This window comes from Bubalus bubalis, chromosome 6 (genome assembly GCF_019923935.1).
Source record: "Bubalus bubalis isolate 160015118507 breed Murrah chromosome 6, NDDB_SH_1, whole genome shotgun sequence".
Taxonomy (NCBI): Eukaryota; Metazoa; Chordata; class Mammalia; order Artiodactyla; family Bovidae; genus Bubalus; species Bubalus bubalis.
In genome coordinates, this window is record NC_059162.1 from 21,788,670 (window position 1) to 21,804,595 (window position 15,926).

Here is a 15,926-nt window from a genome sequence, read left to right on the forward strand (position 1 = left end):
ATGGGGTTTACACAGAGTCAGACACGACTGAAGCTACTTAGCAGCAGCAGCAGCAGCAGAGAATATGAACAATAGAACATGACTGACTTAATATTGTGATCTTAGATTTGGATTCTGTCAAATGACATGGAAATTAGGCTTTTAGCTAAAAAAAAATTTTCTATGTGAACACATAGAAAAACAAAGTGTAGAAGTAGAAAGTAAATAGTAAGTTTTTATATTATATTTCATATTATGAATAAACATTGGATATAAATTTGTATAAAGTTAAAGGGTATATAAATTTCACAGTATGGGATTTAATATAAGTCTTGGCTTGTAGGTTATTGTTTTACCAAGACCTCACATTTTGTGATGTCAGCCCATGAAATAGAAGAAGGAAAATAAAATAATGCATTAAAACCATCCATTCCCCCTAAGAACCACGCACACAAAAAGAAAAAGCCCCAAAGTTTTTTCACTTACATTCTGAGTGCTTTGTGTCTCCTAGGACTGTTCTTCTCAGTGAGTAAACATCAGGGCTAAGCTGCACTTAAGGAGTGGTCCCCGATTCAGAGTGTTAATGGTGAAAAATACTTCTCCTTGTGGATATTTTTAGATGAAATAGGCAGTGGATCATCCAAAGTAGTTCATTCAAGTGTACCTGCTACTGAGTGTCTTCATTGGAGTTGCATGTAGTAAATGTTCAGACCCTGGAGGAAAGCAGTTTAGTTTGAAGACATGCATAGTGCCAGACCTATAGTGAGCCTTTAATTCACTTTTATCCTTGCTTTTGCCCTCCCCTCTGAAACCTATTATGCTTAAAATTTAAAACTCTGTAATCTGGATATATCAGGATGATATACTAAGATCAAGGCTTGGGTGTGGGAGGAGTGTAGAGTCAGAGACTATGTTTGGTTCTTGTTTGATCTTCTTACAAATTCTCCTTAATTCATGGATGTTCCCCCAGAGTGAACTTAACATTACCTCTGAAAAAAAATTAGGAAAAATTAAAATGCCAAGTTAGCCATCTTTAGAAATGACCCAAGAGATAAATACTTAAAATCTAGTCTGGTTGTAATCTCAGTGTAGGGCAGGACTAAATTGTGATTGTAAGTAAGAAAATACAGCCAAGTAATTGTATTATATTCTAACAGGAGAAAGAATGTATCTGTTAGAAGAAGGTGTGGAAATTGTAGATCAGCTGTGAAGGAATAGAAAAGAGTCAGAGGCGAACATATGCTGTTTTCTTCCTGCCCAGAGGGAGAAGAAACACAGATCATTGATTTTGAGAATCTGGTTTATGCTGATAGTGGAAATGGATATATTAGGCTATCTTAGCCTGATGACACAGGTGATTATAATATGGAATAACTATAGTAGCTATATTATATGTCTAATGTGGCAATCATTGAATTAGGTAATTTGCAAACAGTGTAACCTTTATAATAATACTAATAATAGAGATTTGAGTTTAGAATTCAGTTCTGTGATTCCTCTACTCATGTGTCTTTCCTCTATTCAGGTAGAATTATTTATTGAGGAAGACTGTGCTGAATAGTAAAAGTAAATGAGCCACTCTGTAACTCTTTTCGTTGAAATTAAATTGACATTCTGGTTTTTATATACATGGCCTCTGAATTTGGTTTTATGTGAATCTTCCTCTTAAGAGACAGGTCTTCTCTAGGTGCTAGATTAAATTTCTGATCTTGTAAGATAGAAGGTTTCAGACCCTGGATTGTATGTTCATCAGGGTAATGCTCTCCTGTTAAGGGAAGGAGGGGTCTGGAAGGTTGCTGAATCTCCCCAGTCCTCATTTGGCCTTGACATAAACTTTTCCATTCAATCATCAGCAAATTATAGTTCGTATTCCTTTCTTTAAAAGAGTAATTATTGTCAATCAGTGAGGTATAATGAAAAGAATATGGGGTGTTTAATTCAAAAAAGACCAGGATTCAAAACTCTTCATCCCTTGGTCAATATTCTGGTTTTCTGTTACTGCCTAAAAAGTCACCCCAAACTTTAGTGACTTGAAACAGTATTATCTTTCATGTTCCTATGGATTTATAGAGTTCAGCTGGCCAGTTATCACTTGAGATCTTTCATCTGTTTGTAGTCCACAAAACTGGAGGGAGCCGTCTGAAGGCCCTACTGGGATGGACCTCCAAGGTAGTTTTTCTCTCTTACAGTCCAGTCCTTCTCTGATGTCTCAGTGCTCATCTATGTGACTTCTCTGTCCAGCAGAGTTGTTGTTTAATTGCTAAGTCATGTCTGACTCTTTGTGACCTCACTGACTGCAGCATGTCGGGCTTCCCTGTCCTTCACTATCTCTCGGAGTTTGTTAAACTCATGTCTGTTGAGTTGATGATGCCATCCAACCATCTCATCTTCTGTTGCCCACTTCTCCTGCTCTCAGTCTTTCTCCGCATCAGGGGCTTTTCCAGTGAGTCGACTCTTTGCTTCAGGTGGCCAAAGCATTGGAACTTCAGCATCAGTCCTTGCAATGAATGTTCAGGGTTGATTTCCATTAGGATTGACTGGTTTGATCTCCTTTCTGTCCAAGGGACTCTCAAGAGTCTTCTCCAGGACCATAATTCAAAAGCATCAGTTCTTTGGCACTCAACTTTATGGTCCAACTCTTACATCCTTACATGATTACTGAAAAAACCATAGCTTTGACTATGGTTTTGGCAAAGTTACTGTCTCTGCTTTTTAATATGCTGTCTAGGTTTGTCATAGCTTTTCTTCCAAGGAGCTGGTATCTTTTAATTTCTTGGCTGCAGTCATTGATTGGAGTGATTTTTTAGCAGTGATTTTGGAGCTCAAGAAAGTAATATCTGTCACTGTTTCCACTTTTTCCTCTTCTGTTTGCCATGAAGTGATGGGACTAGATGTCATGATGATCTTTTTTTGAATGTTGAGTTTTAAGCCAGGCTTTTCACTCTCTTCTTTCACTCTCATCAAGAGGTTCTTTAGTTCCTCTTTGTTTGCTGTCCAGCAGAGTAGCCCTGATTTGTGTGAATGCTCAGGGCTTTAAGACTCAGAAAGCAGAAACTGTTAGGCAGTTAAGAACATTGTCTGGAATTAGCTCAGTATTCTATAGGTAAAGAAGTCACAGGGCTCTCCAGATTCAGTGATCTGGTTCTTAGAACTGGGATCATGAAGCGAGAACTTGTACATTTCTCTACTCTAGATCAGTGTGATTCTTGCTTCAAGTCTCACTTCTGTCTTCCCAATTATGATATCTACCTTCTGAAATTATTTTCTTTTTATCACAGTTCTAAACATCATTGAAAGTTCAGGATCAGTGTAGATGACCCTTTAAAGACCTTACTTACTCCATGGTGGGAATGTAAATTGATACTGTCACTATGGAGAACATTATGGATACTGCTTAAAAAACTAGGAATAGAATTGCCATAAGACGCAACAATCCCACCATTGGGCATATACCCTGAGAAAACCATAATTGAAAGAGCCACATGTACCCCAGCTTTCGTTGCAGCACTATTTACAACAGCTGGGACATGGAAGCAACCTAGAGGTCCATCGACAGATGAGTTAATAAAAAAGTTGTGGTACATACATACAATAGAATATTACTCAGCCATAAAAAAGACTACATTCAGTCCTAATGAGGTGGATGAACCTAGAGCCTGTCATACAGAGTAAAGTAAGTCAGAAAGAGAAAAACAAATATCGTGTATTAACACATATATATGGAATCTAGGAGCCTGTTTGCAGGGCAGCAGTGGAGACGCAGACATAAAGAACAGACTTGTGAACAAAGTGAGGAAAGAAGTGGCTGGGGCCAATCGAGAGTGTAGCTCGGAAACATAACTTACCATATGTAAACTAGATAGTGAAAACTTGTTGTATGATGCACCGAGCTCAAATCAGGTGCTCCGTGACAACCTAGGGGGGTGGGATGGGTAGGAGGTGGGAGGGAGATTTAAGAGGGAGGGGGCATATGTGTACCTATGGCTGGTTCATGTTGTTGTATGGTAGAAACCAACACAATATTATAAAGCAGTTATCCTCCAATTAAAAATTTTAAAAATACATGTATAATATTTCTATATATGCTTAATGTTGATTATGAAATAAATGTGATTCAGTTCAGTCACTCAGTCGTGTCTGACTCTTTGCGACCCCATGAATTGCAGCACGCCAGGCCTCCCTGTCCATCACCAACTCCCGGAGTTCACTCAAACTCACGTCCATTGAGTCGGTGATGCCATCCGGCCATCTCATCCTCTGTCATCCCCTTCTCCTCCTGCCCCCAATCCCTCCCAGCATCAGAGTCTTTTCCAATGAGTCAACTCTTTGCATGAGGTGGCCAAAGTACTGGAGTTTCAGCTTTAGCATACAATAATAATTGTATAATTATTACACCACCTACTCTCATAGCTGTATCTTGCACTTTGTGATCATCCAGAACATTGCTTCTTTTGAAATCTTAGGCCTCACTATCCCATGAGCAGGCCCCAACTTCTTAAACTTCCAGCTCTTTTAGTTGTTTACTTCCACTTTAGCCATTCTCTGATTGTATTCGATTCTGGTACTTTGACTCCTAGTTGTGAGGTGTGTGGCAAGTAATTTCATGTTTGTTTATTCAGTAAATATTTATTGAATACCTGACTGTCTTAGGGATATAATGGTAAACAAAATTGATCTGAACCCTGCCTTTATGAAACTTAAAGCTTTCTGAATGGTTACAGACATAAAGAAAGCATTAAACAAATATATAATTACAAACTGTGATAAGTGCTATAAAGGAATGAATTAGGAGCCATAAGGAGAAAATAAGAAGAGGAGGGGACTTCCCTGGTGTTAAACAAGTGGATAGGAATCTGCCTGCCAATGCAGGGGACACAGGTTCAATCCCTGGTCCAGGAGAATTCCGCATGCTACAGAGTAGCTAAGCCTCCTGCACCACAGCTACTGAAGCCTGTGTGCCTAGAGCCTGTGCTCCGCAACAAGAGAAGCCACTGCGATGGGAAGCCCATGCACTGCAACGATGAGTAGCCTCTGCTTGCTGCAACTAGAGAAAGCTCACACACAGCAGGGAAGACTCAGTGCAACCAAAAATAAATAAATTCTTTTTAAAAAGAGGAGGAAAGCACTTTAGACTGAATGGTGAAAGAGGGGCTTTCCAACATGACCTCAAAATGGAGACCTAAAAGACTGGAAGTCCCTTGCCATGCAAAGAGTTAGGGGAATAGTGTTTTCAGTTGTAGGAGCAGAATGTGTGAAAGCTTGAGGCAGGGATCAGCTTGATGAGTTAGAATAATTGAAAGGTTTTTGTGACTGGAATTCACTGAGGCAGGTAGCCTGAAATGAGGTTGGCAAGTTAAACAGGGACCAGCTGAATCAAGGCCTTGCAAGTCATTTTTAAGAGTTTGATTTTATTCTGAGTGTTTCTGGAAATAGTTGAAAGGTTTTAAGATGGGATGATATGGTCTGTTTTATGTTTCAGAAAGATCATTGTGACTTTATCATGCAGAACAGATGGGAAGAGGCTGGAAGAGAAGCAGGACAGCACTTAAGAGGGAACTTATTCATTGTTTAGAGCCAGTGCTGGCTTGGGTTATGATAGTGTGGCAAAAAGGCAAGGAGTAGATTTGAGAAATGTGTTCGCAGTAGAAGTACCGGGATTTGATGGTTGGATGTAGAAGATGACAGAGACGGAGGAGTCAGGAGTGACTCCCGAGTTTTCCAGTATGAACAAATTTGTATGCCACCTCTTGATAAGTGTGTGTGTGTAAGAGAGAAAGAGCATGACAGAGAAGACATTTGAGGATAAATGAATCTGGAGTCCAGAAGAGTGACCTGGGTTAGAGATAACATGTTTGGGAGTTGTTCCACCTAGAGGATATTTATTTATTTTTATTTTTTTATTTTTCATGTAAAGCAATGGGAATGAATGAGAGAGGAATAGAAAAGAAAGAGGAGGGCCCGACACTGGGATGCAAATCACACATCACAACATTTTTTCATTGATTTTTTTCTTTTTAAATTTAAACATTAAAATAGATTTAAGGTTAGCCTTCTAAAGGCCATCTCACTTGCTTTCAGATAACTTTCTTTGTGGGAGAGAAAGGAATATAGTTACTGCTACTACAAAGGAATATAGTTATCCTCCCCTGGGAGGATAGGGGATGAGGAGCAGAGGGAGGGGCTCAGAATTATATTCTCCAGATTGTTTCCTGCCTGGAGTAATTCACAGTATGCCCATTATTAGTGTTTCTCATCTTTCATGTGTGTAGAGAAGAAAAAAGGTTGAGAGTCTCTGCTCTACAGGATAAATTTCATGGTAATCTGAAGTTTTCCGTAGTCTGGTTTCAGCCTGCCTATTCACATTCATCATACCATTCCCCTCCAACCACCATGCATGCTGTATTCTATTGTTACAATTTTTAACTCATAGTTTCCATTTTTATTGAGCAGATAGACTAATATTTTAAGTCTCTGTTTCAGATAAAGCTTTCCCTGATTCCCTCAGGAGAACGTTGGTATTTGTTTATATTCCCAGTGTGCATTGCTTAAAGCAATTGTTTTATTAAATTTAAATGTTTTTCTTGCATTGACTGCTCACCAAACTAGTCTTCTTGACAGAAGGGATTGGTTTTTTTCTTTACGCCTCTTTTAAGAAAGCATTCTTGAATGTTTGAGTTACATTTCTGACTGTCTTTGAGTAGGCAAATACAGCTTACATTTCCTTCTCATAAGACAAACTTTGGGATTTAGAAAATATAGCGAGCAAGAAAATAGTTGAAGATGTCTTTCCCAGATCTATTTGAATAGGCATTAATAGTTAAAATATACTTTTTAAAATTGTGGTAAAGCAACCTCTGAAGTATATTCTTTCTTATCAGCCCCAATGTTGTTCAGTCACGTCCAAGTCTCTGTGACCCCATGGACTGTAGCCCGCCAGGCCCCTCTGTGCATGGGATTCTCCAGACAAGAATTCTGGAGTGAGTAACCATTCCCTTCTCCAGGGGATCTTCCTGACCCAGGGATCGAACCCCGGTCTCCCTCATTGCAGGCAGATTCTTTACTGTCTGAGCCATCCAATTAGAGCCCCGGAGTGGAGAAATCCATCCAGGTAACCCAGAAGTTCTAGACACAGATAATTGGCCCAAAAGCTTGATATTTAATTAAAAGAAATATTCCTGGTAGTGAAGGAAATAGAAACTGATCTAAGGGAATTATTCTGGTTATTTGAATTAACATGTCTATAGAACACCTGAGAATATTTAAATTTTATTTGGAACCATTGATAATCAAATAATAGGTTAGAAGTATTGTAAAACTTCACTGTAAATTCCTAGTCTGGAATTGATTTATTCTGTGATTAAATCAATCAATTTATTCTGTGATTCAGTTGTGTCTCCTGCATTGTTCAGAGCCAGTGCTAGCTTGGGTTATGATAGTGGGGCGAAAAGGCAAGGAGTAGATAAAGGAAAAAAATAGCATAGCAGGAAAAAAATAGCAATTTCTATGTTCATTGAGTATTACAATCTTTTACTGCTCTGATACATCTCTTGGAGCTTTTTCACTAGATTTGAAGAGAGAATTAGATAATGAACTCATTACAGTTAAAAAAAAAAGTTAAAGTTAAAAAAACAAACTTTGACATTCTTCCTTTTAGCTTTCAGTGGGAATCACTTATGAAGCCATTCTATAATTATGACATGGAATTCATTACTTGCCGGAGTATAACAGAAAAAACTATCCTGAGAGTCAGCAAGTACAAACAGCATTTCACAACATCAGCTTGTGTACTGTGTATTGTTCTGTAACTATATACTTAGCTTTCTGGTGAAAAACTCTCATTTATGTCTTCCTTTCTTTTATAGGAATATACTTGTCCCAGATGTGAATCAGGTTTTATTGAAGAAGTGACAGATGATTCCAGGTATAGTACAAGCCCATGAATAAATCAGGCATTCTCTTATCAAAATTATGTTTTTTAGCATCAACTGAATGAATAGAAAGAAATTTGTTTTATAACTTACACTCTCTGCCGAGAGAGAAGAAAAGTAGCAGGGCAAAGGGGAAGAAAAATGGGGAAATAAGGAAAATGTTGTGATAGTAGGTGTCTTGAGATCTACTGTGGCGTTCCTGGGAAACCTCTGTATCCCTATCAGAGTAAATTTGGTGAGTTTTCATATATTTTCTGAGACTTTAGGGTTTCTCTTGAATTATTGGTTGGTTTTTAGTGACTACTCTGTTGCCTGAAAGTAGATTGCTCTTATACCCCTTTGGTGGGCTGGGGAGCAACTTCTGACAAAGATTACCTAATAAGATAAACAGGCTGTTCTACCCAGGGAAACTGTTATTATTCTTAAGGAAGCCTTGGATCCCTTGTGCTTATTAGGATTATTGTGGTCAAACATACCATCTTGCCACTGTAGTATTAGTGTGTTGTTAATGCTTGAAATTGGCTCTTATTGCTCTTACTGATGGTATAAAACCTATAAAAGGGGAAAGTTATTTCTGAAAGTGACAAGGTTACATATTCCTTCTTGGTTAATATGAGTAAAACTATGAAAGTGTAATAAAAAGTAGAATAGTGTTGATAGGAGGGCTTCTTTTAATATTGGAATGATGTTGGGGGTTTTAATGACAGTAAATAATTCCTTTACTGTTGCTGTTGGCAGAATATAAAGTTGAAGTTCCCTTCCACAACCAGGAAAAACTACACATTTTACAGTATGTACAATCAGTTTAACTTTATTAATGATCAGTGATTATTATATGTATAATCTGACCTGGAGCTTCTGGGGCAACATATGGCATGAAGATCTAGTTTGCTACAAACACTTGATGTAATAATCTTGGTTTTAAATAACACAATACCAGCTCAATCTATAAGATTAGAATGATGGCAAAATTAGCGATTTTGTGTGGATGGCATGCTAACTTGGGATAGCTTTTTATTTGTGGTGTTATAATTGCATCATATACTTGTTTCAAGCAGGGTATGCTCTGCATGTGTTATAGAGCATGTTGTTTTTGGGGGGAGCATTTTTTTCAAAGGTTTTAAATACTAATCCTGGTTTCTACAAGATGAATCTTTTCTAGAAGGAAACTGAATTCTATGGATCCTGCTGTCACTTGATTTAATCTTTTATTTGTGCTTTTGTGAGTCAAAGATCGTCTTGTACAGGTGCTATTGGTAGCAGATATTCAATACAAAGGTGATGTCTTTTGAAAGATCAGTGTTTTAAATAGTTGAAGAAATCTGCTTAGAATCAGTGTCTTAAGAGGTAGCAGGGTATTTATTCTCTTCTATAAAGTTTATGAACATTTGCTGATTTGAATACTTAGCAATTACAGTGTTATGTAATGGATGGTAAAAATTAATGAGAGCAAGTCCTATGTGAACATTGGATAATGGGTTCCATTTGCTGTTAGACATTCATCTGGAGGAACATCTTGTAAATTTACTTAAGCTTTGTAACATTTCTCAGAAAAATGTAATTGTTTTTACTATCCCTTCTCTATGATTAGCCCTATCATTCTTTTTTTAAAAATTACTTATTTATTTATTTATTTTTGGCTGTGCTGGGCCTTTGTTGCTGTGCATGGGCTTTTTACTAGGTGCTGTGAGCAGGGGCTACTCTCTAGTTGTGGTGCTGAGGCTTCTCATTGTGGTGCCTTCTCTTGTTGTGGACCAAGGGCTCTATGGCCAGTGGGCTTCAATAGTTGTGGCACGTGGGCTCTAGAGTGGGGCTCAGTAGTTGCAGCTCCCAGGCTCTACAGCACGGGCTCAAGGGTTGTGGTGTACAGACTTGGTTGCCATGCTACATGTGGGATCTTCCTGGATCGGGGATCGAACCCGTGTCTCCTGCATTGGCAGGTGGATTCTTCACCACTGAGCCACCAAGGAACCCCAGCTCTGTCATTCTTAATATACAAAGGAATTTTAAGGAAAGGGAAGGCTGGGGGAGTTGCAGGGATAGAAGAACCCTAAAAGAAAGAGTTGATAACTTTAATTACCAAAGATACCTGAATCCTTGAAGCTATCAATATATGGTAAAGGCAGTAAGAGCCCTGGAAGCCTTTCTAGGCTTGAGCAATAAGATGGATACACAGTGGTAATTTATCTAGCATAGAGGTACTGGTAATTTGGGGCTTGTTCTACAGAGGAAGTGTTTTTTTACAAAAGACATTTTAACTTCTGAAACAAATAACAGTTGTCAAATGGTTTCTAATCAGAGAATAAGGCTGCCATAGACAGAGAATGGCATTAGCTTTCGTTTTTTCACTTTTGGTTCCAGACTAACCAGGGTGTGTGTGTTTTCTCAATGAGCTGAGTGCAGCGCCTGGATTACTATTGTAATTCTGAAAATGAAAGCTGCTCTAGTAATTTGTGTACTTTATATCATTGGGGTGAGTGTGTGCATGCTGGTGTGCTAATGTGTGTACTTTTGTGCCCTTGTATGTGTCTTGAAGTAAAAGTGATATCCAACAATTCTTGTGATTCTTTCCATCCCCTTTCTGCCAAAGTGTTTTAGCCAGTTTTCTCTCTTTGCAAATTTCATGGGGACAGTGGGATCTAATATTTTTTCCTGGTCTTTGGGAGTTGGTTTGCACATGCAGTATTAATTCAGTAACGTTTACTTTTGAGTTTTCAATGCAGGATATAATAAAGCAGTGTTATCAAAAGTGCTGAGTGCTCTGTATAATGGCTGATACATAATAAATACATTTATTTGTGGTATTAATAAAATACAGTCTTTACCTTCTGAACTTTATGTTTCTGAAAGAAGGGTAAGAAGTAGAAATGGATGAAACAAGTTCTGGATATGTATAATACAAGGTCAAATTTAGAATCAAAGTCAAGAGTGCAGAGGGCTGTGGAAGAGTCTTGTTTGGTGAGTTTAGTAAAGTCTTAATGCAGGATGGCTCTGAGGGGTGAATGGCTTCTTCATCATCAGAAGAAAAAATATGTATTGAGCCCTTTTATAAGATGCTAAATATTGTACCAGACCCCTTGCATTACTAATTTTTAATCATTTCTAGTAGTTTCAAATGTTGTATGTTCATCTGATGGTTAGTGGTTTTTTAGTGAAATATTATTTGGAGAATCTAGTTTTATTTTTTAGCTTCTGAGAATAAATATTTTTCTTCCTTTACTCAGATTTGAGTTGCGTTGCTAGCTGTGGGTCCTTCTTCATTCCCTGTGATGGCCCCTCTCTCTAATTTTCTTCACTTGGTTTATCCTTGATTTTGTAGTTTGTTACAGTATTTTCCATAGATTAATCCACATGCAAGTTCTTCATAATTTCCTTTGTAGGTGTCACATTGGAATGAGTTATTTTTCCTTACTGGGATTTGTTCTCACTGTACCATTCTATATTTAGGTTCTGGGAGGGAAGCTTACTCCTGGGAATAGAAAATAGAATCACTTCTCATTGCTTTTTCTCTTCAGTTTTTTAGGTGGTGGCAGCAGCACATCAACACAGTTTGCCGAGGTAAGTGTCCCTTTGGCTCTATGGGTCCTTTAGGCAGTGCCTCGCGCTGCAGCGGTGAGAGCGCAACAGAACCTCAGAATGTTTAAGGGAGATGTAGGCAGGAGTAGTCTTAGAAGGGTTTGTGTTCAGTAGTTGGGGCTTTGGCATGTTATTTTTAGTAAACCTTTGATTAGGTGGTATTTTCAGTTATTTTCTGCTTCTATATTGTGTATATAGTGTGCGAATGTAAAGCTTGTGTTTTTTTTTTAATAACTGTGTGCAGACTCTTAGTGGTGTGACAGTCAAGTAAAGAGCAGGGGATGAGTTATAACTGAAGTCACATTGAGGCACAGTCTACAGTTTTACACAGAGGAACTGGTTTCTAGAGATTACCTTTAATGAATATGGTAATTTGATATATGTTTTGGAATTTGGGTGCCAGATTAAGGATAAGATATTTACTTGCCTTCCAGGTCTCAAGATAGGACCTATAGTTAATTTCCAGTTCTTTATATAATGTGGGTTCTCTTACCGCGAAACACAAACTCTGGGGCATGTGGGCTTCAGTAGTTGTGACAGGTGGACTCAGTAGATGTGGCTCTCGGGCTCTAGAGCATGGGCTCAGTAGTTGTGGTGCACAAGCTTGGTTGCCATGTGACATGTGCGATCTTTCTGAATCAGTGAGCGAGCCCATTTCTCCTGCATTGGCAGGTGGATTCCTTACCCTGGAGCCACCAGGGGAGCCCTAAGGTGTACAGTTTTAAGTGACACTCAGTACTTTTTGTTTATAAGCATTAAGAGACTATATCTCACAAGGGTAGACCCCTCTGCCTACAGAAAACACTGGTTTGCTTTTGCTCCTACTGCCATATAGTTTGGTTAGCCAGAAAGCTAACAGATGCTAAAAGAAAAAAAAAAAAATTAAATCCCATAATCGGAATTTCTTTGTATTTCAGAATCACATTAACCTTTTTTGGAAATAATTCAAGTTTTGAGAACAAGCAAAACTTCTTAGTATTTATTTGTGTATAAAGTAAAACTGTATTTGCAGGTGTGTCTGAAAACTGGTATTTAGTAAGAAGCCCATAAAACCCTAAGCTTCTCTCCTTTATCCTCTGAAAATTATTTTAAGACTTGCAGCTCCCAGACTTTTTTTTTTGCTACACCGTGCAGCTTGTAGGATCTTAGTTCCTACAAGGAACTAAGGAACAAACTAGGTTTGTTCAAACAAACCAGGGATTGAACCCGGGCCCCAGTAGTGAAAGCACCAAGTCCTAACCACTGGGCCACCAGGGAATTCTCAGCTCCCAAGATTTTTTGTGTTATTAGATATATAGTCAAGAAACTTAATGTTTGGGTAACAATCCTGTTTTAGTAAGGGTATTTTCTTTTACTTATGGTCTGTGGTACTTCCCAGTATCCGGTATTAAGCTTTTTACTTAACTCTGAACTGACTTGGTATGTGGGTTGATTAGTGTGATTCAAGATAGATTATGTCTTTAAACTCCCATTTTCTTGTTTTGATGGATGAAAAAACATTACTTAGAATTGATTCTGCTCACCAGGCATGAAAGTCTTTCCAGTTTTAGTATTTTTTTTCCTTGTGTGTGCTATTCCTGATAACACAGATCGTCACTTACTGGTTATACATATGCAGAGGAAAAACTTCATCTGATTTTCCTTAAGTGTTCTCTTTTAGGAGATGGAAATACAAGTTTTATAGTTATGACTCACTAGGAGAAGATGCATTCAGAAGAAAAATAAATATATATTTAGTCAGTTTTCTAACTTTAGTAATGCTAAATCTGACACTGCATGAGTTATCCTTCAGGTGTTGAAGTAATTTTGCCTAGTTATAGCCTGTGACATCATGTTCTTCAGGATTTGTAGCAAGGGCATGATTACACCCAGTTTTCCCTTGTCATCAAAGGGAATATTTCAGTTTTCTCCTTTTAAAATATTTTGCACTTATATAGAAAAAAACCTGTCTTTTAATATTGTACAAGTTGTCAAGGATTAAAAAAATCAGCTAAGAAGTATATATTGAGTGCACTTCCAGCACTCTGCTAGAAGTTAGGGCAAGAAACAATGTTACAGTTGCCTTGAGTGCAAGGAACTTATAATTTAGTTGGGGAGCAAGTGCAAACATATGAAACAAGTATGGATACAAGAAAGAATGTACAGAGGGTATAATAAACTTACTGTGGGGTGTATGTGACAGACAGTAGAAAGGACAGATTAGGTGTGCTGCAGTCTTTGAAAAGACTAAGATGTTTAGGAAAAGAGGTCAAATGACATAGTGATATGCCCAGATCCAGATTGCCTGAGTTTAAATCCTGGGTCTACTGCTTACTGACTGTGTAACCTGGGCAAAATTACTTAGAATTTTTCAGTGCCTCTGTTTCCTCCTTTGTAAATTGGGGAAAATAATAATACCTACCTCAGGGTTGTTATGAGGATTGAGTTGATACATGCCAGGTGTGTGGGCCAGTGTGCCTGCCGTATAGTAAGTGCCTAATAAATTTTAGCTGTTAATAATACTTCATGGAGAAGGTAAAACAAGGCTTCGAGTACTAGAGCCTTAAAAGGTAGGTGGACTTTAGATAAACAAAGAGATGAGAAAACATACTTTTCCTCTAGACAGTGTTCATAGGCTTTAAGTTCATAATTATACCCATATCCCTAGAGGAAAAGCCTAGAAAGAAAATTAAGTTTGGAAACAAGAGTTGTTTTTCTTTTCTATATTTCAGTTGATAATTCCAGCAAATGCTTATGCTCAGTTTTGCTCTATTTTTCTTCAGAGTTGCTTGTACAATGAAGAGATTATTTTCTTAATTAGTATTTATTAATGCTGGATTCTTAAAACACTAGATATATTAGAAGAGGCTTAGTTCAAGCATACTTATGTGTGTGTGTGTGTATATTTTTTTTTTCTTTTTTTTTTTTCCTGAATGAGATCTGGGGTGGGGAAGCAGGAAGAGTGGATGAGGATGGAGAAGAGTTGCCAGTGAAATGGGAACTATGTTTGAGTAATGTGTGAGGGTTGGTGGAGAGTGAATTTAGAAATGTTGCTAACAGATTGTAGAGAGAGAGGACATAGCTATACTGAGGCCCCTGTTGATAATCTGGGGAATTGAGCCCATTGCTATCTGAGCATTTCATTGATTACTTGAAAGCTTCTGACATGACCTGGTGCCAGTGAGACATCTGATCTGAAAGTCGCAGCTTTCCTGAGTATATCACTTCAGTGCAAGAGTGGCTATGGCTTTTGCTTCATATTAGCGGAAAATAAGATAGATGGTTTTCTAGAAAAAGAACTCCCAGGTGTTCAAGAAGGCAAGGTGCTCTGAGCAGCCTGATTTATATTTATTTAAATAAAATTTGTTTTGGTACATATGCAGCATTGCATTGGGCAATAAAAAAGGTGTTAAAATGCATCTGGAGTTCCACTATTCTAAGAGCCCCCTCTCTTTGTAGATTTCCTTTCAGGTTTTGTCCTGAGGCATAGATACTGAAAGATACTATAACAACGTTAAGAAGATTTTTAAAAAGTCTTTCATATTATCATTACCTTAGTTTTTATTTCATCCTTTCCTTCCCTCCCTTTCTCATTTTCTTTCTTTCTTTCTCATACTTTCCATTTCTCACATTCATGCTTCATAACTGTTTTCAGATATAATCATAGAATATGCTATGTTGTATTTCTGATTTTTAAAATTTACTTAGGATTATAGCACAATTTCTTTTTCTTATCTTTTCATAATTATAAGAGTTATATTTTATGACTTCATATTCTTTCATGAATTCTCTATATTAAACTGTTATCCTGTATTAAAACATGTCTGGCTATACATGATGGTTGATCATTGATCATACCTCTTCATCTCAGAGTCTAGAACATGTTGAGAAGTAAAGCATGGATGCTAGGGAGATGGAAATAAAGATTTAATTTTTATTCAGTGAAATTGAAAACCGCATTTGATCTGTGGCCAAATGGACATGCTAAGTCTGCACAGGATGCCCCTCCTGAGAATTAGAGCCAGCAGAGCAGGCACAAATACTCAGAACCACTTCTTTGGCCTTTGTGCAGGGTCTTTATACATGAACTCCATCAACTGGAGAAATGTGACTTAGCAGATGTTAGGTTTTTGCAACCTACCAATCAGATACGTCATTTCTCTGGTAGGAAAGAGTAATGAGGAATGAATAAGGAGGTTAGAAGTGGACGTGAAAGCTCTTGGGTCTTCCCTTCTCACCTTTTGAGTTTAGTAATTCAAGTCTGTAGTTAGCAAGGATCTGGGACTAGTACCTCTGGCATTTAGGCGAGGAGATGAGTAGTCTGGGAGGGCAATATTATGTCTACCTTCATGAAGTTTCTCTTCAGTACCGACTATGCTCTTTGTGTGTGCTCCTGGGACCTGTGGAGAAGGCTCTGAAGTAATCAAGGACAACATTAAATTAAGCTGAGCTAAATAAAATTGT

The 15,926-nt window shown here is 37.9% G+C and overlaps 1 protein-coding gene across 2 annotated transcripts in view; it reads left to right on the plus strand.

The window, feature by feature from the left end:
- Window positions 1-15,926, plus strand: part of RNF115 (ring finger protein 115) — a 68,175-nt gene that overhangs the window by 13,709 nt on the left and 38,540 nt on the right. The window contains exons 2-4 of one of the 2 annotated variants that reach the window (XM_006051121.3): window positions 7,842-7,900; window positions 8,646-8,697; window positions 11,423-11,465. In XM_006051121.3, coding sequence (XP_006051183.1) covers window positions 7,891-7,900; window positions 8,646-8,697; window positions 11,423-11,465 — 105 coding nt within the window. In that variant the 5' untranslated portion in view covers window positions 7,842-7,890. The remainder of the gene's footprint in view (window positions 1-7,841; window positions 7,901-8,645; window positions 8,698-11,422; window positions 11,466-15,926) is intronic. The other variant, XM_006051120.3, reaches the window with a different exon arrangement.